At 49.0% G+C, this 26,187-nt stretch overlaps 10 protein-coding genes and 1 non-coding gene across 11 annotated transcripts; 6 read left to right on the plus strand and 5 right to left on the minus strand.

Annotated features, from left to right (window-relative positions):
- Positions 1 to 2,680: 2,680 nt before the first annotated feature.
- On the plus strand, positions 2,681 to 4,637 carry AO090012000394 (methionine--tRNA ligase MES1; the record flags this gene model as incomplete). Its single annotated transcript, XM_001727364.3, has 2 exons — positions 2,681 to 2,861; positions 2,941 to 4,637. 2 exons carry the CDS (start codon positions 2,681 to 2,683, stop codon positions 4,635 to 4,637), a joined length of 1,878 nt encoding a protein of 625 aa, XP_001727416.1.
- A 416-nt stretch (positions 4,638 to 5,053) lies between these two features.
- Positions 5,054 to 5,155, minus strand: AO090012t00010. Its single transcript has one exon. It is a non-coding gene; the product is annotated as a tRNA-Phe (tRNA).
- A 564-nt stretch (positions 5,156 to 5,719) lies between these two features.
- AO090012000395 (alpha/beta fold hydrolase) lies at positions 5,720 to 6,900 on the plus strand (the record flags this gene model as incomplete). The annotated part of the gene is made up of 3 exons (XM_001727365.1): positions 5,720 to 6,256; positions 6,388 to 6,522; positions 6,583 to 6,900. The coding sequence occupies 3 exons, from the start codon at positions 5,720 to 5,722 to the stop codon at positions 6,898 to 6,900; spliced, it is 990 nt and encodes a 329-aa protein (XP_001727417.1).
- Positions 6,901 to 8,935: 2,035 nt separating this feature from the next.
- Positions 8,936 to 9,551, plus strand: AO090012000396 (uncharacterized protein; the record flags this gene model as incomplete). The annotated part of the gene is made up of 2 exons (XM_001727366.1): positions 8,936 to 9,314; positions 9,367 to 9,551. 2 exons carry the CDS (start codon positions 8,936 to 8,938, stop codon positions 9,549 to 9,551), a joined length of 564 nt encoding a protein of 187 aa, XP_001727418.1.
- A 333-nt stretch (positions 9,552 to 9,884) lies between these two features.
- AO090012000397 (uncharacterized protein) lies at positions 9,885 to 11,756 on the plus strand (the record flags this gene model as incomplete). Its single annotated transcript, XM_001727367.1, has 4 exons — positions 9,885 to 9,990; positions 10,054 to 10,182; positions 10,242 to 10,343; positions 10,408 to 11,756. The coding sequence occupies 4 exons, from the start codon at positions 9,885 to 9,887 to the stop codon at positions 11,754 to 11,756; spliced, it is 1,686 nt and encodes a 561-aa protein (XP_001727419.1).
- A 515-nt stretch (positions 11,757 to 12,271) lies between these two features.
- Positions 12,272 to 12,871, plus strand: AO090012000398 (uncharacterized protein; the record flags this gene model as incomplete). The annotated part of the gene is made up of 1 exon (XM_001727368.1): positions 12,272 to 12,871. One exon carries the CDS (start codon positions 12,272 to 12,274, stop codon positions 12,869 to 12,871), a length of 600 nt encoding a protein of 199 aa, XP_001727420.1.
- Positions 12,872 to 13,065: 194 nt separating this feature from the next.
- On the minus strand, positions 13,066 to 14,441 carry AO090012000399 (uncharacterized protein; the record flags this gene model as incomplete). Its single annotated transcript, XM_001727369.1, has 3 exons — positions 13,066 to 13,723; positions 13,793 to 14,290; positions 14,338 to 14,441. The coding sequence occupies 3 exons, from the start codon at positions 14,439 to 14,441 to the stop codon at positions 13,066 to 13,068; spliced, it is 1,260 nt and encodes a 419-aa protein (XP_001727421.1).
- Positions 14,442 to 14,761: 320 nt separating this feature from the next.
- Positions 14,762 to 16,210, minus strand: AO090012000400 (transcription initiation factor TFIID subunit 7 family protein; the record flags this gene model as incomplete). Its single annotated transcript, XM_001727370.1, has 1 exon — positions 14,762 to 16,210. One exon carries the CDS (start codon positions 16,208 to 16,210, stop codon positions 14,762 to 14,764), a length of 1,449 nt encoding a protein of 482 aa, XP_001727422.1.
- Positions 16,211 to 17,946: 1,736 nt separating this feature from the next.
- AO090012000401 (pH-signaling protein PalC) lies at positions 17,947 to 19,494 on the plus strand (the record flags this gene model as incomplete). The annotated part of the gene is made up of 2 exons (XM_001727371.3): positions 17,947 to 19,182; positions 19,243 to 19,494. 2 exons carry the CDS (start codon positions 17,947 to 17,949, stop codon positions 19,492 to 19,494), a joined length of 1,488 nt encoding a protein of 495 aa, XP_001727423.1.
- Positions 19,495 to 19,882: 388 nt separating this feature from the next.
- On the minus strand, positions 19,883 to 20,402 carry AO090012000402 (putative NADH-ubiquinone oxidoreductase 12 kda subunit; the record flags this gene model as incomplete). The annotated part of the gene is made up of 2 exons (XM_001727372.3): positions 19,883 to 19,965; positions 20,177 to 20,402. 2 exons carry the CDS (start codon positions 20,400 to 20,402, stop codon positions 19,883 to 19,885), a joined length of 309 nt encoding a protein of 102 aa, XP_001727424.1.
- Positions 20,403 to 21,018: 616 nt separating this feature from the next.
- On the minus strand, positions 21,019 to 22,158 carry AO090012000403 (putative alpha-1,6-mannosyltransferase subunit; the record flags this gene model as incomplete). The annotated part of the gene is made up of 3 exons (XM_001727373.3): positions 21,019 to 21,685; positions 21,739 to 22,024; positions 22,083 to 22,158. The coding sequence occupies 3 exons, from the start codon at positions 22,156 to 22,158 to the stop codon at positions 21,019 to 21,021; spliced, it is 1,029 nt and encodes a 342-aa protein (XP_001727425.3).
- Between the last annotated feature and the right edge of the window lie 4,029 nt (positions 22,159 to 26,187).

Below are 26,187 nucleotides of genomic sequence, written 5' to 3' on the forward strand. Positions count from 1 at the left end.
TCATGCTCGGGGACAGGGAATAGAGCGTCTTACTGATTTCAACTACGGGACGCGTCTCATATGAATAGTTCAACCCATCCTTCGTGTATGACTGTGTATCTTGTATCTCGAATAATACGTCGCTGAGAACGCTGGGTGATTCTGGCTCGGTTGGGTGACCTGGATGGGGAGGTTCTTGTTCCATGCCAAGGAACTTGTAAGCGTCATCGAGTGTATGTAGACGACCTTTCTTTCCTGATTCTATCCCGACAAATGGCACGGGATGGTACTCTGGGTGAACCTGCGATGGTAAGCATGAGGGGGGTACGTTTATTGCACGAGGAACTTACTTTAATCCAGTCGCTTTTGGCTATTATGCCAAGCTCGACTATTTTCCGACGTGTGAGACGAAGGTTTCCAGGTTGCTCATGACTAGACGGCGGGGCTAGAACATTCATCCGACTGTCTGGTAGGGTCTTTAAGGATCTCTCCCTGTCTAGCCATCGTCTGAGTGACCGTGGCTGGATATTGAACCTAGCCGATGCAGTTTTGACAGATATTGGCTTCAACTCGTTGGTAGCAATGTCAAGTTCTTTTGTCTCTCGGTAGTAGGAGATAACTCGGAGCTTCTCTGCTACCGTGTGCCTTTTCCTTGTACGCCTAGTTATACCAATTGCCGGCAGGGTATCCGTTCGCTGGGAATTCGTGGAGAGAGCAGCCTCCGCAATGGCGTCGGACGGGACTTCTCTTTTTGTTATAAGTTCAGGGTTGTTGGCCATGAGTTCAACGGACAGGAGCCCTTCCTGGTTATGTGGTGCTTGATTGAATCCTTATTCAGAATCAGTAGAAAAGAAGAAAATATCAACTGCTTGTAGAGGTCTGGTAAGCCTAGTGGTTATATGAGTTCCAACAGTTTGTGAATAAGTGCCCCACTGCTGAACATTCACCTTTCTGGTGGCTGAAAGGTCACGATAAAAGGTAACCTTGCCACTTTTGTACTTAGGCAAATGTGGGAATAATCTTAGCCTTCCAGTATACAAAGTCGGGTGTGTACATTGGAATATTTTATATCGTGATATTTTATCATGCAATCGGCCTTTTTTTCTTGTTGGTATTAACGACTCTGTCGAGGGAAAAAATATACTAATAATAACGCATTAGCTCTTTGGTATATGCTACATAAAAAGGGCTTCGATGTACATCTTGCCTAGTTAGTGTAAAGATAGGTTTGGGAGAACAAGTCTGTATTTTGGGTATATCACAGAAAGCTCAATGTCTTTCACAGCTTCCTTGTATGTAGGCTATTGACTTCTGTTTTACCCTATGGCTCTTGGGCTTGAGAATACTTGAGCCAGACCATAATAGGCATATTGTTGCGTGGACTATCAATCAACATCACTTGTGATTATATATAGATGTTGAAGACACGAGGTGTGCAAGAGGATCATCGGAAATTTGGATGGTGCTATTAATATGTGCAAGTATTAACTATAGCAGAAGTAAAAACTAAGCTTGAAGAATTAGAAATATTGAGAAATTTATGATTTAATATAACCGGACACAAAACATTCCAATCCCCAGGTAAAGATATTTGCGATATGTGCTGATCCTCCTTTTATTTTTGGATTATAAGTCATACTTTTTGCTAGGTATTAACTAAAGGCGAGATGGCCGAGCGGTCTAAGGCGGTTAGTACTACTTATAATCACTTTCTTGTCGAACAAATAACTAATAATCTCTTAGCTGGAGTAAGGTTCCAGTCTCGAAAGGGGCGTGGGTTCAAATCCCACTCTCGTCAACATCTTTTTTTTTGCGTTTCATTATTCCTCCTCTTACTTACTGTCATGAAACTTAGTCCTACTTTTTGATCTCCCTTTATACCCCAATACATAGATAGATATGTCAACATTGCGTAGTACAGTTACCGGCATTCTTGCCCTCTTACTATTGATAGGGAATTTAAGCACATCGAGTTACCAGGTCTCGACTCTCTCTTGCTTCACGCAGCCATAATTACGAGCCTTCAAACCACTAAATTAATGCCCAGGTTCCACCTCGGTCATAAGCCTGGCGTTGTTAATATCATCCCGGATTCGGTATAGACTGGTATCCGACAGCCTAGTAAGGCGGGCTTTGAGTCAATTGATCTACAGGGTACCTTAATAGCACTCTTAGCACGAACCATGCAGCCGTGTGCCCCGTGTGGGCCTCTAGGATGCTCCTATCATTGCTGGGGGTTTGCAGGAGTGTAGTCTCTGTATGGATATCTCCAGTGCCGAGACGGCATTGAACGGCCGCAGATACGAAGTGATGAGGATTTTAACTAAGAGAGTAATGTAAGTCGTTTAACACAATGTTATCTATGATTAATTTAATACAATTCAAATTACCTAAGTAGAAGACATTGTACCCCGAGTATGGGATAGACTGATCATTTGTAGGGCGTAACTATAGCAAACATGCTGAGTCAGCCATAGTCAATGGAGGGGTTTCTTCGATAAATTCCATGAGTCATCTGCCTTTGCGGGGCAAAAGAACTTTGGATGTTTGAAAGTGCTTATCTTTCTTTCCCGCACACTACTTTGGCTTTCTCCTCCCACTAACCCGAATTTCTGCCAACCCCAGTCTTCCCCTGACTACCTTGAGGACACCAAAGCCCACTCACCATTGAGAGCATTACGTCCTTCGATCGGCTGGAAACATGACGGAACAAAATAAACCCATTCTCCCCGAATCCGGGAAGCGCAATTTCCTCGTCACTAGCGCTCTGCCATACGTGAACAATGTTCCTCATCTGGGCAATTTGATAGGTTCGACTCTGTCGGCTGATGTCTTTGCCAGATATGGTCGTGGCCGTGGTGCCAACACCCTCTATGTCTGCGGTAAGTCCTCTATACTATCCCGCGAACACTATCAAACCTTTCCTCTGCCACTGCCATGCTAACTGTCCCGGTCCCTCAGGTACCGATGAGTACGGCACGACGTCCGAAGCGAGAGCCATCCAAGAAAACATGACCACCAAGGAACTTTGCGACAAATATTATGCCCTCCATGCTGAAGTTTACAAATGGTTCAACATCAGCTTTGATATCTTCGGCCGCACAACCACCGAGCTTCAGACTAAGATCACCCAGGATATCTTCCTTAAGCTTCACGATAATGGCTTCTTGTCGGAGCACGTAACAACACAATTATACTGTGAGGAGCACAAGTCGTTCTTGGCAGACCGCTTTATCCAGGGTGAATGCCCACACTGCAAGTATATCGATGCCTATGGTGATCAATGCGACCTGTGCGGTCAGCTTCTGGACCCATTGGATCTTATCAAGCCTCGCTGCAAGCTCGACGGTGCCACCCCCGTGAAGAGGGATACGAAACATATCTTCCTGAAGTTGGACAAGTTACAACCCGAGATCCAGGCATTCTTCGACGAGTCTTCGGCGAAGGGAGGATGGTCACAGAACGGAAAGGACATCACCTCATCCTGGTTGACGAAGGGATTGCAAGAGCGCAGCATTACTAGAGATATTAAGTGGGGTACTCAGGTGCCTCTGCCCGGCTACGAGGAGAAGGTCATCTACTCTTGGTTCGATGCTTGCATTGGTTATGTTTCTATCACCGCAAACTACACCGACCAGTGGGAGAAGTGGTGGCGCAACCCGGAGGATGTCGAGCTTTACCAATTCATTGGAAAGGATAACGTTGCCTACCACTCCGTTATGTTCCCCGGTACTGAAATCGGTACTCGGGAGAAGTGGCTCAAGGTCCACCACCTCTCTACCACTGAATACTTGACTTATGAGGGCGGCAAGTTCTCCAAGTCTCGCGGCATCGGTGTGTTCGGAGACTCGGCCAAGAAGACTGGCATTCCCGCCGACGTATGGCGTTACTACCTGCTCTCTCACCGTCCCGAAACTGGCGACAGCGAGTTCAACTGGGATCTCTTTATCAGCTCAAACAACAACATTCTCCTCAAGAACTTGGGTAACTTCGTCAGCCGTGTTGTGAAGTTCGTTAACTCCAAGAACTACGACAACATCGTTCCCGACTACACCGCCTACACTGAGCCTGCCTTCGACGCCTGGAAGGAGGAAGTCAACGAACTTCTCACCCAGTACATCCAGCAACTCGATGCCGTCAAGATCCGTGCCGCCATTGACACCGTCCTCACCATCTCCCAGAAGGGTAACCTGTTCCTCCAGTCCAACAGCCTCGATAACAAGCTCGCCGAGAATGAACCGGCCAAGTGCGCCGCTGTGATCGGCCTCGCCCTCAACCTCATCCACCTCCTGTCCGCCCTCCTCGCCCCCTACATGCCCGAAACCGCCGCCAGCATCAACGAGATCCTCCGTACCGAGGCTATCCAGATCCCTGATCGCTGGAACGCCGACACCGTCAAGCCCAACCACGAGATTGGCAAGGCCAAGTACCTGTTCAGCAACATTAAGCCTGAGAAGGCCAACGAGTGGCGTGACATGTTCGGTGACGAGGAGGCCAAGAAGGTCAAGGAGGAAGAAGCCAAGAAGAAGGCCGCTAAGAAGGCTGAGAAATTGGCCAAGAAGGAGAAGAAGAAGGAGCAGAAGGAGAAGGAGGCTGCTTCCGCCGACGGAGTGTCGGAGATCTCTCAGTCCGCTGAGAAACTGAACATTCAACAGTAGACCAATAATCTTACGGTCACGCGCGACATCTTATACCAGACGATGTCGTGTTGTACGTCTAGAATTATGCCGCCAGCGATGTGGTAGACATGATTGATATGATCACCTAGAGCCTATTTATACGAGGGATTTGATCTGATTTTTTATTATTTTATACAATTTTGCCAGATGTCGGAGACTTCAACGTCCTGAAAAGTGTAGTTAAAGATGATACCACAGGGCATACTATCTATCGACTGACACTATCTTGGAGGAGTATTTAATCCCCAAGACCCTTATCACCATGATACAAAGTACAGACTGTAGATGTACACAACAAGATATATTGTAGTTTCAGTTAGGTATACAACATGCGCAAAAAAATGATTAGAAAAGAAGCTAAAAAGACCTTCACGGTCAAAAAGGTGAAAAAGAATTGCGGTGAGCCGGGATCGAACCGGCGACCTTTAGATACCCATAAGGGCTATCTGATCGAAGTAAACTTCAGTCTAACGCTCTCCCAACTGAGCTATCCCCGCAATTGATGACTTTTGATTGTAATCAAGCATTATAGAGAAATGCGTTGCTAATAGCATCCTACTAGCCCTAATATCATCTCCAGAGAAACCTCACTTCTGCTGCAAGTTTCATAATTTATCCTTGAAACAAATAGGAGACTCAGAATAACCTAGATATTACACCTTTCGTCCTTCATGGCATGTCTCTAAGATCCGACAGGGCATGAAACGGGCCTAGCACACATCGCGAACCCAGTGCCCAGGTTTATTCCCTCAACCGTATGTGCTTAGCTTCCTCTAATTGACTCAAAGTATTAACTAACTAGGTATATCGTACAGCAAAGTCGCAGCAAAAATAAACTTCAGAATCCTAGAATTCCCAAACCTAATCATAACACACTCCCCGTAGCGTAACGCCAAGTCTCCGAAACTCTCCGCTGACAGGCGCAACCCTATTTATATAGATCCGACAACCACAAGAATTAGAATCATTCATAACTCCAAACAACAACCAATACAGAACCAGAAGTAAATCCCCCAAAGCCCCAAGAAATAAGAAAGTCCAGAAAAAGAGAAGAAAAAGAAATGTCCACTAAAACCCACACTCCCCCAAAAACCCAACACAAATACACCTACACCCACTACCCCCCATCCCCCCAAGAAAACAGAAACAACCCCAAACCAACAATCCTCCTCCTGCATGGCTTCCCCTCAACATCCTACGACTGGCGTCACCAAATACCCTACCTCTCATCGCTCGGCTACGGGGTCATCGCCCCGGACCTCCTCGGCTATGGCGGCACAAGCAAACCCACTAACCTCGCCGCATATAAAAGCAAATCCATGGCCGCGGAGATAATCTCCATCCTGGACGCTGAGGGGATCGATAAAGTCCACGCCGTGGGACATGATACAGGATGCACGCTTTTGTCTCGATTGGCGGATTACTTTCCGGAGAGGTTGCTGTCGTGTGTGTTTTTGGATGTTCCGTATATGAGGCCTGGGGAGAGATTTGATTTGGATATGGTTAATAGGGTTACGAGGGATATATTGGGGTTTGAGAGGTTTGGGTATGTGGGGTTTTTTGCTGGGAAGGGGAGTGGAGTATTACTTGATCGGTTTGTAGGTTTTTCTTCCTTTCTTTTCTTTGCTTTCTTTTTTCTCTTGGTTTTGGTACTGGTACTGGTTTTACATAGTATCAGGGCTGATGACCTGTATGAGAGGAAGGACTGTAAGCTAATAAATGATGATAGGCTGATTCATTCTTCACCCTCTTCTACCCCCACTCACCCTCACTATGGATCTCGCACCTCTGCCCAACAGGAGCAATAGAGCAATGGCTTCTATCCGATAACCGAGCCCCATTAGCTCCCTACATCACTGAAGAAGTAAGTACCTCTCCCCACAAGCATCTAATGTCCCAAGAAACAGAATTAACAAAACTCCAGGAATTGAAAACCCACCAAAAACTCCTAGTCGGTAACCACGATTCAGCACTGAATTGGTACCGGGCTCTGGTCTCAAATATTAACCTGGAAGATGAGAAAGAATCACAAATTACCCCTGCGCTATCTATGCCGGTTCTCTTAACTTGTCCGAAGAAGTCGGAGTTGGAGATGCCCGGTCTAGAAGAGGGGATGAGGGCTGTATGTGCTGGCGATTTGGTGGTGAGGAGGGTTTCGACGGAGGGGCATTGGGTTCAGTTGGAGGCGAGGGAGGAGGTGAATCGGTTCCTTGAGGAGTTTTTTGAGGGGATCGGTGTTTAGAGATATTGGGTTGGTTTAGTAGGTGTCGTTGTGTAGTTTTGTCCCCTCATTTTTAGGTTCTGGGAATATATGAGATAAGGAACTTCGTATTACACTTTATGGCTTTCACGCTAAACCGATAAGATCTGACAGGGCACTAAACAAGAGCCTTCCAATTCTAGAATACAATTCAGATGTAGTGGAGCGTGGTCTTTTATAGTGGGCTCTGTATGTACATACTTTAGCTGTCTTCTAGAATTCTAGAATTCTGATCCGATCATACTATTCCACATACTTTTATATCTATTATAAAGTGGTTCCTCCCAGTCAAGTGTATATACTACTTACCAGCAAAAGTACAACGCTAAGAAATCTGTGAGCATTGTCTACTCAACTAAAGACCCCAATTGGCTTTTGGTCGTGCTTTGAATCAGCCCACAAAATCGAAAGCCAATAACCAGGTCCCTACCTATATCAAGCATATTAACACTATATTATCGGTCAGTCACATGCATTACGTGCCCTAGTCGATTATGTTCAGAAACCCTTGCTGCATTAGGGATCGAGATCACTGGAAGCTCAAAGAATCAGTTGAGGGATTTATGAGGTAGCCCTGCCGGTCTAGGTGAAGTTGCTCATTTAATAGAGAATATAATAGAGATACTACTCATAGGATATATTGGTACCTGGATTGTAGGAACAGGTAGCCAGCACTAACGATCTTCCATATATACCTGAGAAAGTAATTGTACACCATCGGATTGAAGTGAAAGGGACACACCGCCATAATCAGTCGTGATCCAGAAGACACACTGTCAAATTATGAACCAATAGAAGAGGTTAGAAGCCGGGGTATACGGAGTAAGAACGCGGAAATGGATTGGTAGGGGAATACGCTGTAGCTGAGTCTAGACTCCACCTGCGGATTCATTGTGATCGTCTCCATATTGAACTGGGTCCGGCACGCATGTCTGGGATGGGTTCAAATGCCAAATTTCATAAAAAATGATGACGTTCTGCTAGTTTTCTTTTCTTTTTTTATTCAGACTTGGTCTTGGGAGGAGTTTCTACACTGGTAGGTAACTGGGGCGGCTTATTTCTAATCTGTTTACTTGGTTATAGAGGATCCCAAAGGTAGGCAAAAGTCATAGAAATTGAAGTTAAAAGTGAGCTCTTTCGTTCAGCTAGGTTGGCTCTACTCAAAATTCTATTTTGAAATCCAAGAAACGCATTCAAAAAGTCGGTGTGGGTTGAAAACCCTCGTTGTGTTGAAAGGAGAAGAGCCAACCATGCGCCTCCTAACTAATCGGGTTGCAACGAACCGGGGTTCTCTGTATTCAAAATGGCTGGAAAATTCCTATCCCTGAGTAGTACGTATGCGGGGTCCAGATTAGTTCCATATCCTGTAAATTTTTCACCTTGGTAGCTTCGCGCTAGGGGACTTGCATCCGAGCTGAAGTGGAGCCCAACCCCAATTGGTGATGACTCTGGCAAGTCAACAGATCGACGGTGGATCTACTACCGCGGAAAGATCCCTGTGGAGTAGTCCTCGCCTAAAGTTCGTGAGGAGAGCTGAAAATGCATCAGTAGTCTGTGGATGTGGCGCGGCTGAGCGTGACGATCGGACTCAGCCGAGATCGAGTAGCACGCGAGAACATTCCATTTTCAGTGGCCCATCATGAGCTGTAGACTCTACCTGTAGCTTCTCTCAACTTTGAATACGGCCCTGCCACAGATGGTGATCTGCTGGGCCCATAGGTGCGTTGGGGCAAATGCGTAAGGAGGAATTCCTACACACGCTATACCCTTCAGGATGCCTCTGTTAGGACTGGTCAGACATCCTACCATCGCGTGCACAGATTGAAAAAGTTCAATCCGGTCGATTTTTAGCGGAAATAGAGTTACATGGCTTCGTACCTATTGGCCAAGGATTAGCAATCTTCATGAAGATCCCTGTTGAAAAGCTGACAGACAGGCTCAGCTGCCAATTAATGGCCGACTCAATCCGCTGTTAAAAGTGCCTCTGAACATCTTCGACAGCCACACAGTATACACTATGATTGAACAAGAAGAACTGCGTCCTCTCTACAACCCTTGGGGGCCCACTACAACGACCATCAAGTCCAACCGTCTTGTTTCTCACACATATGACTCTATCATCTTCTACCGATGGACTTCGCCGGATGGGGTGTTCGAGCGTGGCCGCATTATGGCGCGCCTTGTTGCAGAGATGATGGAGAAAAACAGGCGACGAGTTTGGTTGGATCAGTGGGAGATGAGACGGGACACGACCTCCGATCAAGTAGTACGGCAAATTTCCGACATCTTCCTATGTATACCAAAAGTCATCATTCTGGCAGCCCCGGGGGATTGGGATCGCTTCACCAATGCCGATGATATCCATCGATGGGAGTGGGAATTAAGCTTACAAAGTGGTAAGACCAGAGCCTGCGATGATGAAGTCTGAAACTCACTGATAATTGCCAGACAAGAAGATCTGGATCCTGCGGTATGGGGTTCCTGAGACGACGCAGGCACCTTCCAAGGAGCAGTTGGCGGCGGACCTACGACATCACAGCACCCGTCTAGCAGACCTGGCGATGAAAGGAAATATTCAGGTGCGGGTCTTAACGATGGATAACCTAAACAGTGTTCTGAGTGAATTAGCATGATTGAGCCATATTTTTATTGTCTGTCTGTCTTTCACCATCCTGGTTGTTTTTCTAGAAATTCATGTACATACAAATACCGATTCTATTTTCCCACCACAAAGTCTAAACTCGGCTCAAGTAGTACGAGTAAAAAGGCGATCAGGCTCCACAGAGACATATTTTTATTTATCTGTCAGATTAGCGTAAATTCAAGAAATGTGGCGCAACATGATGTTGCAGCTGAAGGTTGACAGCTGAGGACTAGGGCATCAGGGCAGGCTATAAGAAGGCTCCTTTGCTCCTCTTTCCGCCGCAGCTGCTTAGCTTTCTTCTTCCACCATCACCTACACAACCATGACCTTATTCAACGCAACCGCTTTAGGAGCCTTTCAGCTCAAACACCGTGTGGTCTTTGATCCAATTCTCTCAGAATGGTCACATGTCGAGCTTGAAAATTACTGTAGGCTCCAGAATTCGTCTGCTCCGACCTTGCATTGCTTGATACGCTAACGCCTTGAAATAGTCGAAAAGCTGAACCCCGACGGCGGTTTAGTCCTCGTACCTCCTGCATGCTCTACACTTCCTAATAAAGCACAGAAGCGTGTCATCGATCGACTGCACGCTTTGAACGACAGTATCGTCTTTGCACAAGGTATATAGTCATTCGATGTTGGCGCACATTAGCACCAATATTAACTACGGCTTGTATAGTTTGCGATGACGGATCACCCATCGATAGCTTGTCGCAGAACCTTGCCTATTCCGCAAGTAAAAAGATCGATCTAGGCTATGACGGAGTGGAAATAAATATTGGTGAGTTTTCTTTACTTTTCCCCTCCGACTCACCATCAGCACAGCTAAAACGAACATATATCAGGGGGGCCCATGCTACAAAAGATTCTCGATGAAACTAGCGATCCAAGCACTGCTGTCGCTACAATCCTCAAAGTCATTTCCGCGGTAGCAACCCTTGTCCCCACGGACCAGGTGGGAATTCGGCTTGTTCCATTTTCCAATGTGGAAAGCCAGCAACAACCCTTGGAGTTCTTCTGCACATTGATTGAGTCGATCGCGTCTCAGTTGCCTACTCTTTGCTTTGTTCACGTGGTTGCGCATGCCCGGTTCGACGACTTTGAATATCCCAGAAATGCATCATTGGACGAATTTCGAGGAGCATTGGCCTCTGCCTCCCACTCGATTGCATTTATTTCAGCCGATGCTTATGAGTCTGAAACCGCCAGCACCATTGCAGCTCGTACCCAGGATCTAGTGGCGATTAGTCTGCCCGCAGAGATTGACCTAAATCTGATCACTACTCTACGCCAGGGTGCCCCTTATGAAATCGCTGAGGTAACAGCGGATCGTCTCAACGCCATCCGATCGACCTTCCAGACCGGTAAAGAATATGTGCTTGAGTGGCCGAGCGAGCAGAAAAGAAAAGTCTTTGGCGCCATGGATGACCTGGACCGATACCTAGGAGAGCTCGATCCCGCTCTCTCCTACGAGGGCACAGATAAGAAAGTAGTCTGGCGCAAGTCATGCTGGTTTGCGAGTGAGGGGATTTCCCACCCCTTTCTGGACACGGAGAAAGCCATTGCTGCCTTCGATGGCGACCTTCACGACGGTCTGGCGGGTCTCCAAGCGTTGCAGGATCCGTCCGTTCGCCAGTCCATGGTATATCTCAAGAATGTGCTCGACAGTGCGTTAGTGACAACAAGCGCTGCAGTCGGTATCGACAAAGACATGATTCAGCGTTGCACGGTGCGGTACCGCATCATCAAATACACAGCCCATGCCGGGAACCCCGGTGGCATTGGACTTCATCCGGATGGCAATCTCCTGTCAGCCCTGATTACCAACGGTGACGGGTTGCGCGTATACGATCTTGATGGCACCGTTCGATATCCCGGATACAATGGTACTATCATGATGGGAGGCTCTACCCTCTATCGCTGGTCGCAGGGACACTACCCGCCTACCTTCCATGATGTGACGACAAATAAAGACCAGGTCAAAGTATCGATTGTGGCCTTTTTCAACTTCCCGGATCTTGTTACCATCCCACGGGCCTTGAATTCTGGCTCAGCCAGCGATGGAGGCTTCTTCCATGATATTAGAGTGATTAAAGAGGATGATAAATTGCCCCATGGGCAATTGTCTCCGTTGTGGGATGTCATTATCGACAAACATCAACTTGTCCTGCCGCCAGCCGTTACTGCCAAATGATATGCCATTTGTCTGCCTGTCTGGGATTAATGTAAGAGATATTTTATAGCAATATATGCGACGGAATGCATTGTTACAAGCTGGGGTTTCCATCTTTCTTTGTTATATCTCGTAGAATCTCTATATGTCTACTTTAGAAGGAGTAGTTAGAGTAGTTGCAGTAGCAGTTTTCTTTCCGAGAATAAATGAGATACGAATCTTCGTATTCAACCACCTAAAACAGTTAATTAATAGAAGTACTTATAGGAACTAAAACTCTTAATCCAATCAAGCTTTCCCCAAGACAGATCCACCTTACTTGTGAATCTAACCATCTATGATCTGACACTACAAAACCAAGCCCTAATTCATCCAAATCCAGCTATCTACCCATGACGTCACATCCACATCAAGCATCAATATAACCACTTCAACCCTCATCCAATTTCCCCCAGTATCCATTCAACACTAACAAGTAAACCTCAAATCTACACACATATCTTTACTCTAGCTATCATAGAAAAACCTCCCCAAAAATGTCCACCCAACCCCAACCCCCAAAAGCCACCACCTACACTCAACCCCAAAACCTCATATCACAAACCCCTCTAGAACAAGACCAACAGCAAGAACAACGCACCCGCCACCACGGCGACAACGTACCAACCATAACCCGCGGTCCGCAATCCAGACCTTCCAACAGTGACGCTCTCTCGGAGCATACCCAACGCAAACAGCAACCACGCGACCTCCACTCCGCGGCCAACGTGGACACGGAATACGGGGTAGAGCAGCAACCAGCTGAGGGGGATATCGCGGCAAGGGTTGAGGGGAAGAGTACCCGTGCTCGTGAACAGGCGGGGGCTCATGCGGGGCCTGTGGGGAGTGCGTTGGGGCCGGGATGTCCTGCTTCTGCTTCTGCTGGGGATGGTGGGGAATTGAGGGAGTTGGGGAGGAAAAGGGAGGAGCATGATCGGATGCTTGGGGAGAGGGTGGGACAATCACCTGCGGAGCCGGAGGGGGTGGAGGGTGGTTCTGAGAGGGATAGGGCTTGGAGGAGGAAGTTGGAGAGGGAGGGGGAGGTTGATGTTGGGAGGGCTGTTGGGGAGGGGACGGGGAGTGCGGTTGTTAGGTGATTGATTGTGTTTATGTCATGTTATGGCTCTTGGAGGGGCTTGTTGAACGGGGTGTACTGTAGATTTGATACACTCTGCCTGTGTATACCGGAACTATTGGTGTTTGTGGACTGCGGCTGGACAGCGTCTGTAGACATTCTAGATAGTAGTTGGCTTTCTATTCCTCTGGAAGAATTCAATTTCCAACCATACAGTCAGAAACTCTCTTTAACGGGCTTCTGATTCCCCTCCCAAACCAACTTCCTCGGCTGCATATACTCCTCCAGAACCTCATCAGTAACCAGCCCCCTTCTCTCCTGAAACAGACGCACATACTCCTGCAAAGCCTCAATGGCCATCTTCTTCAACTCACCCGTCAAAAGAGAACCACTCTTGTAGCTCTTATAAACCTCCTCGAGCTTCGCATCGTCCTCCTCGAAATACGTCAGATAGATATACGAAACATCCACATCCGGATTTCCGCCCAGACGACGATGATCATCGACGCTAACCTGCCCGCCACTGAACGCATACTTGTTAATCTTCGTTTTGATCTGCTTCGGAGTGTCAGACATAAAGATAGCGGAGTTAGGGTTCGACGAGGACATCTTTCCCCCGGGACCCTGCAGCGCAGTGAGGAATTTGGAATGGATGAGCGCCGGCTTCGGCGACGGGAAGCGCATCTTATGCGCGTTATCCCGTAGTAAGCGGAAGTAGGGATCCTGGTCGATGCCCATGGGAATCAGGCAGGGGATGTTGGCGATGGACTGGGTACGGGTTGGTTGTGGATCATCCGTCCAAATTTCTGGGTAGGACGTCGCGAAGGCGGCTACGCATTGAACCGAGGGGAAGAAGATACGGCCGATGTTGGTGCTGTTTTATTTCACTATTAGCTTAATTCAAACCAAAAATAGATAGGTAAAGTCTAGCTTGCAGTAATACCTTTCGTTGAAGCCGAATGCGCCACGGACTTGGTTGAAAGTCACGAGCTTCGAGAACTCCCACGCGTTCATCAGAAAGTGGTTGCTGAGGTACTTGAGATCGCTGTAAATAAAGGTCTTCTTCTTGTCAAACCCGATAGCAATGATGTCTCGGGCATTCTCTTTGGCGTATTCCATTGTTTCTTCGAACGTGAGATTGTCTTTGAACAGGGCCTTCTCGTCGTCCGTGAGCATGAATACTAGAGGTACGTCGAAGACGTCTTGAAGCCACTTTGTGAATTGCAGAGGAATCGTATGTCCCAGGTGTAGACTGCCAGTGCTTGGGCCACGACCGGTGTAGAGGAAGAAGGGCTCGCCGCGTTCGTAAAGGTTCAGGATTCGGTCGAAGTCACGGTGGCTGAAGAACAGGCCGCGTCGGAGCCAACGGTGCGGCTTGTGCCCAGTCACCTGTTCGAAGCGCTCGAGGAGTTTCTGGTCTATAATGGATGTGTTCCATTTTCTGCGGCGGTTAGTATATTGCAAACGATGCGCTGGGGGCAAACATACTGGGAGATAGCTTCGTAGTCAATCGAGGCGACATCGCCGTTCTCATCCCGGGCGCCTTCGACGGACCAAGGATTGATGTCTTGTTCTTGATTAGATGCTGCCATGTTCTCAGCCACTGTTAAGGTTGCAAGTGATACAGGTAGAAAGCGAAAGTTGGTCTATTTATGTGGGATGACAAGTGACTCACCATATTTTATCTAGGGCTAAGCACTAGTCACGGGACATAGATTTGCAATTAATTAAGTAGAGATGTATAGGGTAACCATTTCAGCCCCCACCCAAATGCAATAACAGATGAGATGGGTAGAATATGAGAAAGAAATAGACAGTCGTAAACGAACTCATTCAATTTTGCAACACTAATATATCCGGGGTATCAAGTTTCAACAATCCAAGAGAAGCGTATGAGTCAAACGTAACAAGATCAAGCGTCCTCGTCGCCTTCTCCGATAGACACTTTCTTCAGAGATAGATCCTTCTTCAATTCCTGAATGCGTCTGGCAAGCTTATTCTTCAAAATTTGGTTTTGCATCTTCTCCCATTTGGCGGTCTCCGTTCGGATAAGCGCTTCTAATTCCGCAATTTCTTCGCGTTGCTGTTGCATTTGTTGCCGCTGCTCCAGCTGCTCCTCATCCAGACCATCTTCAGCCGCGCCGCGTTCGTCTCCATCAGACTCGTCACTCTCGTCGCCCGACGATTCCGCGGCAGGTGTGGACGGCTTCGTTGCCATAGGCGTGCCGGCTTGGTAAACCCCACTGTCCACGGGAGTCGCAGCCGGAGCGGGAGGAGCTGCATTATCATCGGCAGCCAGAGCAGCCTCCATTTCCGCAGCAAGTGCGTCCTCGAAGTCTTCGAAGATACCAGGCGCCTCTTCCATCCCCATGTCCCATTCACCTTCTGCGTCCTGCTCGTCATCGTATTCGTCGTATTCTCCACTTTGCACCAGACCCTCAGCCCGGTTCAGCGACGCGCTATCGACCAACTCGTAACGAGGGATGCCCACAGCGGCTTCATCCTGTGCTATTAAATCCTCCACAGCTTTTTCTACCTGTTCAATCGTCCGAGTACTAACTCGCTCACGGAACCGCCGCCTGCGCACCCACTGCAAAGGCGGTGTCAGACCATGAGCATACTGCAGAGTCTTATCATCGCCGCGTTCGACCTCGGGAGGGAGCGGGTACTCCAGAGCTTCTTTCTCGTTCGCAACCGGGCCCAGCACCAACAGCATCTGACAGATATCCCCCGACTTGTACCATCCACGACGATCCCAACTCTTCATACCTTCAATGATACATGGCAAATCCACCAAAGCCGCAGCAAATTGCTTGTCTCGAACTCTAAAAACTGCACGTCGTCCTTCGCGGGTAAGCGGTTTGAACGAGAACTCTGAGCGATCAAATCGCCTCTCGGCGATGGCACGTCGTAGATATTCGCATTCTTCCCCAGGAAGCATACGTAGGATAAACCCTTCCTCTATAGAGGGATCGATTTCCGTATCCGACGCTTCAGAGTCGTATCCAACACCAACTGGTCGATTGGGAACCAGACCCTTATTCTTAATTCGAATCGACTGCACACCGGGTTTCTTGGAAGGGGTTAACTTCAAACGTTTGGGTCCTGCTGGTTGTTCTGGCGGGGGCCGGGATGCAGAAGGCTCGCTGACGGCGGGCTCATCGGCTGGTCGCTTTTTTGATGGCTTTTTCTTCTTTGCTTTCTCTGGTTCTCCTTCCGTGGTTGGCTTGCGTGCGATTTTCAGTGTGAGCTTGCGTTGAGGGGTTTCTGATGGTGGAGGGGGAGCTGGTTTCTTGGGTGGTTCCTCTGGCGCCTTTTTCTTGCCGAAGGTGAGCTTCAGCGACGGGCGACCCTCAGACATGACGGGCGGTTCGTAGATTCAACGATTGACACGGAGTGCTTGACCCCAAGCTAAAGCCGGGGAAAGTGGAATGAACGTATGCGTGTACGTGGTGTGAGGGATGAGTATGAGGACGTCTGGCTGATATTGTGGTTGCGGAGGAAGAGAGAAACAGGCCCGAAAAGCGGAAAGGAAAGGACGCGACGCCGCTGACCTGAACTCTTTCGTTCCGCCTTGCTTTCACTTTCATTCCATCAACTCCACCAATTTAGAAACACAATTCTTCCCTCGTTTTCAGCCAGCGTCACTAATCGTCTTTCTCTTATTTGACAACATAAACCCGTGATCCAACGAAATCCAGACCCTCAGCATTAACCTAGTACACCACGACACAACTCTCAAGTTCCTTTCAATAAATCAATCACCATGTCAGGTCCAAATCTACACAACGCTCTGCTCCGCCCACCCATTATCCAGATTCTTCGTGCAGCCGGCTTCCACGCAACCCGTCCCTCAGTCTTAGACACCATGGCTGACCTCACAGCCCGCTACGTGATGATTCTCGCCTCATCCGCAAGCACGCACGCCGCGAACGCCCACCCAAACAACCCCGTTCCGACCCTAGAAGACATCTACCAAGCTCTACAAGACGCAGGCGCGTTGCGACCACAACTCCGCGAGTGGGAAGAAGACTGGCACGGCGACGAAGACATGCGAGGACTAGAAGGGTTTCTCAGCTGGTTCACGGGCCCGGCGAATCGGGAAATTCGACGCATTGCTGGATTCCTACCGAGCGAGGGTGACGTTGTGGATACGGATTTCCTGGAGAAGGAGGACTATCTTACGGTGTTGAAGAAGAAGCATAGCAAGACGGGAGAGGAGTCGCGATATGCGGGAACTGTCCTGGGAAAGAATGCGGAGGAGCATCCGATTGTGATCGAGGGCGGTGCGCCGAGTATCCAGGAATGGGGATCGCAGGTGCGATCGCGGGCGCCATATTTTGCGGAGAGTGATTCGTCTGGGGTTAGTAGTGCGCCGAGCAATTTGTCGGATGGGGAGGGAATGGATGTGTGAAGAAGTCGCGCTTAGGGAGGATGTTTTTCTCGCTTTTGAGGATTGACATCTGCTAACAACGGAAGCTCCATGGTGGAAGGACCAGCTTATTGGAGATGTTGGAGTCTCCTTTGCTCCTATACATACGCTCACGCTTCTTTCTGGGTAACGGACGATAAAGACAGAAGCTCTGTTAGGCAACACGCTGTCCTTGGCCAAGGGAGCAATTGGTCGCGGGCTTGCTCGACTCGGCATTATTCCAGCCCGTACGGATGGCCAACATGTTTATGCATCCGGCCGATCTTCTCGACATGAGGATGGACGCGTCCAGACCTCAAAAATATGGCGGTCCGGCGTGTCGACATATATATCCTGCACTGGATGCAATTCAAATAAGGGTATGAGATTGAGGCTACTAGCAGAGTGATAAGCGGGCCATATGAAGGATATACCACTCAATTCGCCATGAATCTATAGCTATAGTATCAATGAGTGAGTACAAGCGAGAGACGAGCTACTCAAAACCAATAATAATACAAGAATCACCAATTATTCAAGCTCCATTGTAGCAAACCTTGCAATTGCCCTAGTCAACACCAAGTCTTGGCCGCCATGACATCAACGCCCAAACCGCCCGAACCTCAGTTTAACTTCATCTCCAACTCCACCAACAAACAACCACCACGAAAAACACCGCCCACACAATGGTCTACGCCTTCACCCTCCCCACAACTTCCCATCTCTCCTTTCAAACCCACCTAACCTCGACCACACACCCATCCCTCCCCCAAGCTGCCTCAACAGCCCGCCACGCCCTCCGCACAGCACTAAAGACACACAAACGCCTACCCCGCGGACCGCAACAAGACGCCCACCTCTCGACCCTCCTCACCACCCTAACCGACTACCTCCCATACCTAACCGCCATAACAAACAGTCTAACCAGCACGCGCCTCCCGGAAACGCCCTCCGAGGAAATCGAAATCGCCCTCCACAGCGAACCCGAACCCTCATGGCGCCCCACCCTCACCTCCGCCTCCCTCACCTTGAAACAGCCCCGACCAAAAGGCCTAGGCCTTGAATACGAGCTAGCCTTCGTCCTCACAACATACGCCTACGTGCTCAGCAAATTAGCCCACACCACCGTAACCCGCATCCTCTACGCCCCCACAACCCCAACCCCAGAAGCCCGCACCGCGGCCATAACAACAGCCACAAAACACCTCCTCCAAGCAAGCGCAATCCACTCTCTCCTCGCTACATCCCCGGCCTTCGCTCATGTCTCTCGCTCTGTGTCCTCCGCCCCGGGAATCGTCCCTGACCTGGACCCCGCCGCGCAAGCTGCTCTAGCGTCCCTCGCCCTGGCGGAGGCGACCCTCCTCGCTGTGCTCAAGGACGACTCCTACGTGTCTGCGTGTATCCAGGCCCGCAACCCCAATGACAAGGAGTGGATGGTCCGCGCGCCGGAGATCCCGAAAGTGCGCGCGCACTTGTTCGCCAGATTGTGTATTCGCGCCGCGGAGTATGCCGAGCAAGCGGCTGCCGGATTGGGTGCCGTTGGGGCGCAGGGACGGGCCGGCATCGAGGAGGATTTGATCAAGTATGTGCGTGTGCTGGGGAGGGTTGCGCGTGCGCGCGCGTGTCGGTTTTTTGGGGTTGATGCGGAGCTGGCGGGGAAGATTGGGGAGGGGATTGCGTGGTTGCGGGCTGCGAAGGCGGCGCTTGGGGTTAGGGGGGAGAAGCAGGAGAATGAAGTGAAGAGTAGGGGGTTTTCGAGGTTGAAGCAGGGGTGGATGGAGCGGAGGGAGGAGCGGAAGATGGAGAAGGACGCGGGGAGGATGGAGAAGGGGGAGTTGGGGCCTGGGGATAATGCTGGCCGGGAGGAGGAGGGAAGGGTTATTGAGATGTTGGAGACGAAGTGGGTGAGGATGAATGATACGGTGGGTTTATTTTTGCTTGTGGTATCGTGTTGAGGGTTCTTTGCTGACAGGAGTCTTTAGATCAATACGCAGCTGATTCCGCCGTCGTCGGATCTTGTGGCGAACTTGCCGTCTGGTCGAGATATTCATTCTGCTCCGGGAGCCTATAGGCTCCAGGCTTTGGACGATGAGGAATTGGTACGCATGCGTGCTCCGCCGGTGGAGGACGAGTTCGGACCGGGCAGTGATGTGGATGATAGTGAGGAGGAATCTGGTCTGGCGAGAGATACGCCGAGCACGGTCCCTGAACGGACTGATAGTGCTTATTATTGATACCCTGGGATTGTTCCATGAGCAGAGAACATAGTGTATAGATGTGTACATGGTGCATAGTACATGAGTACATAGCCGAAGCTCGTACAGTCAAAAGCAGTGATATGAAGGACTTGAATCAAAGCAACCATTCTATGATCACATGAACCCATACCCTAACATAACCACCAACATCTACCTCCCTCAACCCTGAAAACCACCATAACCCCCAAACTCAACTCAACCCAACCAATCCATTTTGAACCAATCCAATCAAAGAAGAAAGAGACAAGGAAGAAAGGGGAAAAAATGATACAATTGATCTAGAAAAACAGCCTAACAAAGAAAATAAAACCCGTCCTATACTCAATCCAATTCAATTCATTCCATTCCAGCGCACAAAATCCACCTAAGCACTCTTCTCGAAATAGTTCTTCTCCTGGAACAGGTAACCCTTGATCTTGCGCTCCTTCAACAGCTCAAAGTACTTCTCTAGAGGTCCAATATTAGCATATATCCAGTTTCAAGCATCTTAATCCATTTCAATTCTCGAAGCAAGTCCCATTGGACCAATTCCCAGTCTCAATCCCCAGTTCCGAAGTAGACACCCAAACCATATCAACAACCCATACCACAAACCCAACCTCAACCCCAAAGACAAAGCAAGCAAGCAATCAAGAAAGAAAAGGAAAAGAAAACCAACCTCTCAAAGCCCCACACTTCTCCAAATGATTCACGCCCTCGCGCGCATAGCACTTCCCCAATTCCTCACCGACGAGACGAGACATCATGCTGCGGACCCATTGCTCACGGATAATGGCGTCACGGGCGTTGTGGACGGCGACGTTGTCTTCGAAGTCGACGCCCTCGTAGGTTGGGGGCACGGTGGGCTTCTTGGCGAGGAAGGCGGCGGACTCGGGGGTGGGCATTTTGGCGGGCTTTTTTTTGGGATTTTGGTTCTTCGTAGGTGGGAAGGTTTGGCCGGGGTGCTGGACGCGGGGAGGGCGTTGGGAAGTTGGTGATCTCGGATTCGAGAGTTGGATGTGCCTTTTCTGATGTCGTCGGGGTTCCGGAGTTATGTGCAATTGGTGGGTGGTGATTGGTGGGCGGTCTGGGCGGTCTGGGGGCTTGAGTGTACTGCTACGGGGGCGTTTAGGGACCTTTTGTGCAGAGTGGTTTTGATGTCACGTGAGGATGTATATACATCGCATTCGGAAGATTATTTTCAATTAGTCCCGCTATTGATGAAGGAAAACATGCTCAAATTGATTAAAATTCATCTGTCTATAGCCATAATTATCTCGTAAGAAAAGAAACGCTTGCCGATCAATGATAGCCCTTCTTCGGGCAGTGTACAGTACATCCAAATGCAAGCCATGTGTAACAAAAGTATGTCGTCCAAATACGCCGGAATATCGTCAGAATTGTCCCACAGCAAGTACAATACGGTCATCAAATCACCCATCGGGCGACATATACAGCGAGCCAAAGATCATCCGCGGCCGATCATGCACGAGCCATTTACGTGGTGTAACGGGGTGACTTTTATGATTGCGGCGAATTATCTTGCCGCCCAAAGAACTTCTCGTAGAGTTCTGTCGCCTTGTCTTCTACGCGCTCCCGCCATGGCCGGTTGATCGCCTGGCTGATGCGGCGATACTCCCACAGCTCTGACCAGCAGTCGCGGCCATAGCCACAGCCGGCAAGATTCACCATAAAGTCACCTGCGCCTTCAACAAAGTGAATATCTGGATCACCCCCGTCTCCACAGGCGCCAGGCGGATACGAATTCATATACCGCTGAGGTAGGAATCCAACGTGGCTGCGGATCCACGGCTCATTGGTATACAAGTATTCCAGGGCATCCTGTTCCTTGTGCTCCCACTCCATATGTTTCTGTTCATACATGACGGGATCCCACCAGATGTCTAGTAGACGCTCCGACCACACTGATCGTCGCATGAAGAAGGAACCCAAGCTGAAACCACTGCAGTCTTGCGACAGCACCATCTGGATCGATGATGGGTCTCCATCGCCCACCGGTGAGCGTGAAACGTCATCAAGATACGCCCCCGTCGGCGGGTGGCTGATGTTCAACGGATTGTAGACATTGATATCCCGGTACGAGATGTCGCCCAGACGGTTGAAAATGTGGTCTTGCAGGGAATAGGATGACTCTACGATCCACGTATTTAGGTCCACCCACCAGAACCTAGGAGCAATAGTCAGCCAGCATCTAGGGTACCCAACAGCAGTAGAACGTACCATTCCGCGTGGGGATACTTGCGCATGGTCTCGCGGATAATGTCGACCTTCTCCCAGCTTTCGCGCCATTCATGCGAATACCGCTTCTTCGCCAACATGTTCACTACTTCCAGCTCGTATCCCCACTGTTTCGCATATTCTTGCTTATTTCGAATGCTGTTGCGCTCCACCGCCCACTCACGGGCGCCCTTCAATTCCATCACGCCACCCTCCACATTGGATTCAAGAATGATTACAAACTTGCTTCCGCCGCCAAACGATGATCGTCGATAGCGCTCGAGGAAAGCTACCGATACGAGTCAGTCCGCGCAATATCCTCATAATGCTCGCCATGACCAACTTACATGTCCAAAAGTAGAAATACCCAACCAGAACCAGAATCAAGGCAATCAACAGCCGTAGTCGTCTGCGGCGCAACATGGTTCTGCCGAACCCACAGGAACGCCAACCTCTCCCTGGTGATAATGGACGGTCGCGTCCAAAGTCGTCTTTATCAATATAACCATTCGGTGACCTGGAGCTTACCCGGAAACTCGGCAGAGTGGCGGAGATGCGACGTTTCGACCGGGAAAAGAAGCCGTTATTCCTCGTAGAAAAAGACGGGTACCCTCGAACCTCGTCGCTCTTCGCTTTGGCGGCTGCCCACGAGATCCCGCTCGGACCTAACGGGTTCGGCGACAAAAAGCCACTGTGTGGTGTCGAACTGCCACTGCCTGTCGTGAGGCCTGGACTGGACCACCCCCCGCCGGCTGGGTGGGGTGAGGGTGATCGAGAAAGGGACATGGGCGGGGATTTGAGTTCACGGGGATTTCGGGAAGAAGAGACAAAGGCGCACGGGCACAATTGCCCGTGAAGCGACCAGATCAATAAGCAATTGTGGTGGTGAGGTTCACGTTCGACGACGTTGAGTGATATCGCGGAAGGGATTTTGAGGAAGCGTCACCAGGACGCGACTCTTCGAGAGGCCGGAAACTCGAAGATAGAAAGGAAAAGCGAATGAGGTGTGGCAATGAGATCAAATAGAAAACCGTCCAGATGAGAGGGAAAACAGCAAGTCGAAAAAGTGAGACCTCAAAGTTGAGTTTGGATCAAAAAAGACGGAATAGGAATAGTTGATAATGGGGGCGTTCGTATCGCCAAGTGGTACCCTATCTCACCAGTCCAAAATTACACCGGGAAAGAAGAGATAAAGAATAAAAATAAAAGAAAGGAAGGAAAAAGGATCCGTGAACAGAAGAACCGTTTCCGTCCAATGGAGAAATGAAGATTCAACCCAGTGGAACTGAACGTAAGGGAACCAACAAAAGGACCGCCTGAACGGGCAGTTCCTGGGTAAATGGACTAAGGCCAAGGTGAACAACTCGAGTCAGTCAGGGCATCATCCGCCGGATGAAGTAGGAGAAAAAGAAGAGGTCGAGCGCTACCTCCCCATCCATGGGAAATGACGTTGGAGATAGGTTTCACCTCTCCTCTTTGACAAGTGCAACATAGTTAGTTCTCAGCAGACGACAAGCAAATTAAATTAAAATTGACGCCGTCTGAACGGGCCAATGTGGTTTGGTGGTGGAGAGAAAGAGAAATTATCTTCATTTCGCTTTGGTCACTGGATCCGCATGTCACCCCACCAGTTGGTCCTCTTGGCAGGGACTGGAGTATTAATACTGTACCGACTGTATTCCCCATACTTACAGTACGATCATTGATTGCAACCGGCAACCGCCAAGGCCCAGAACCCCAGTCTCTCAACTACATTCCTCAAAATCAAGGTCGTCGGGGTCTGGAAGCACCTCATCCTGATCACGACAACGATAACACGCGTTCTCTCTTCAATATCTTTTGATCCAGATACCGATTACTGTACATCAAGGCTCCACTATTGAGCACGAGTCGTAGTATCTCAAATCCATCCACTACGATATTAAGTAACGCTCAGAGAAGTTATGGATAATCAATGATCAATAACTGCATAGATTATATAGATAGCATTGGTAATTGCTACATACTGAGTCAGTGACGTCTGTATGATCGACAACTTACTACTCATGTTTTATTTTTATACCAAAGGCTTAGCTTTCATGTATACATTCTTCCAACAAACCCTAATGATGAGACGCTTCAGCTGCATATAGCTTCTAGATTCACAGCATACCCAAATAAATACTGACAGACGCATGTACGCTCATTAATATAGATATGACCACATCGTCGCCTCACATTCCATTTCGGATCTTGTTCCTCCCCAAGATCCCTCAACTACATCCCCGGCGCCGGCATCCGTCAACCTTTCATCCCGACCGCCACCATTCTCCAGAACCATCTATCGGAACGTTCACCAGCCTCCCGACTCACAGGATCCGGCCTAGACATGGAAAACCGCCAGAATCTGGGTCCTTGGGTCACAAACAGTCAGCACGCATCCATGCCAAGCCCGGATGAAACCAAACATACAGTAGGTAGGAGTAATAATCGGCCTTTGGGCCCCACATATAATCTGATGTCGTGACATGTCCATTCCCCCGGTCGAGGCCGCTCTCTGGGCGGCGCAGGGTCGTCTTTCCTGGAGCAGGGAGTTGTACACGTCGCCGAGGGATGTGGCGGGCTGAGAATCGGCCTCATGTACCCAAATGTCGGACTTGCTGAATGCGACCTGTCTCAAGATGAGGATGCCTTGGTTGACCTGCTTGGCGATGAGGTTTTTGAATCAGGGTATCGAGTATTTGTTTTGGTGGTGGGCTTGGGTCCAGTGTTTATCGTCCTCAGCTGAGACGTAGATGTAGCGACAGCTGACTTTGGGGGGCATCCTGGAACCCAGCACCAGTACTCGGAGAGCTGACTAGGTGCTTTCATGAATCATGTCATGCATTGGAACCTGTCTCGCCGCCTGTCATCTTCATCTCCGTTGGGCTCAAGAAATCTGCTATGAATTCCGTCTGCTAACGTTAAGAGACGGTACGCCTTATCCACACTATTGGTTAGCTCGAAGATGCTTCGGGCTGACGGATGAGATTCAATGTTGGAGATAGAGGAAAGGTTGCCGAGTGCATTTTGAAGAAGCTATGGTACTGATTTCTCAATGTCAAGAGCTAGTCTCTGTCTGAAAATCCACTAAAGCCTGGGATTGTTCGTAGGTCATGGGGGGAACTCGCAAATAATGTACTGTATACATGGTAACACCGCGACAGATCAGCAAAACTGGGGGAGGAAAGGGACCGGACTGACTGAAATTAGTGTCGTACACTAATTCTCTAGTAAGATCTCGGTCTGCCTACCATTAGAAGCTAAAAGTGGCTATCGTAGCCACTAATGCAATGCAACGTTCGAATTAATTGCCCTAAATCTAATATATCGCTTCGGGAGATGACGTGATGAACTACTCCGTTTAAATTACTCCGTAGTGTATCTTTCAAAAAGAAAAATTGAACGGCGAACTAGTAGCAAGAACAAGTGATGATAATACATGTCGATTGAGGGTTGTCAAGCACGTATAGAGTCTCACTCTGTAGGTTGCTCAACGTAACGGTACTGAGATGCTATATTTGTATCTGTATAGAATTGTTTGTCAAATAGGACCATATCTCCAATGTACACTAGCCATACTTATATTGTACTATGTCCCCATGCTAATCACATCCAATGTCCGTTCTACCTAGAGAAAGCTTTTGCGATAATGTATATGTACTTTTCTCATATTCTTCTTTTTTTGAACTTTGTTCAATTGCCTTGTTCCTTTTCCAAGCCTGCTGACGTGATGTCGTGGATATACCCAATCTTCCAATCCATGCCTCCATAACGATGTATCCCAACAGCGGGAGCAGAGATGCCAACAACCAACTCCAGAAAATAAACAACAATCATGTGCAAATAAATACCCATCAAGCCCTAAATACTATCCCACATTACCGCCATACATGTCGTCTATATGAAAATTAATCAAATCCTCCATTACTTCTTTTCATTCCGATCTTTCCGCCCCGGAAGCTGGTTTGCAACCGCGTCCTTGGGCACCAGGACCTTGCGCACGGTGAACCCCTTCTCATTCTCCGGTCGGGTACAAGCACTGTCCCCATGATAGAACTCACATCGAAACTTCAAAAATTTGTGGCGATGTTGATAGATCGTGATAACATCCCCCGTGTATAGTTTGCCAAAATGAAACCCTTCCCGACTGGTATCCCCTTCCGGCCCTCGGCGCAACTCCGTATCGTTCACCCAAATGCACTTGCGAGTCTTCGTTGAGAGTATTGCCATCACACCAGGTACAGACATCCAATCCAAACCGGCCCTTATCTTGGACTCAATGGCGGGGGCCCAAAATGTCACCTCCAGCGCATATGCTGGGATTCTCGTGTCCATGGGGTCCGGGTAGCAGACGGTCGCTTGAGGACCCCGGCCCCAAGATGTCATTCGATCTTCGAGGGGGATGGTCAATTCGAAAATCGACCCAGGAAG

Source organism: Aspergillus oryzae, chromosome 4 (genome assembly GCF_000184455.2).
Source record: "Aspergillus oryzae RIB40 DNA, chromosome 4".
Lineage (NCBI taxonomy): Eukaryota > Fungi > Ascomycota > Eurotiomycetes > Eurotiales > Aspergillaceae > Aspergillus > Aspergillus oryzae.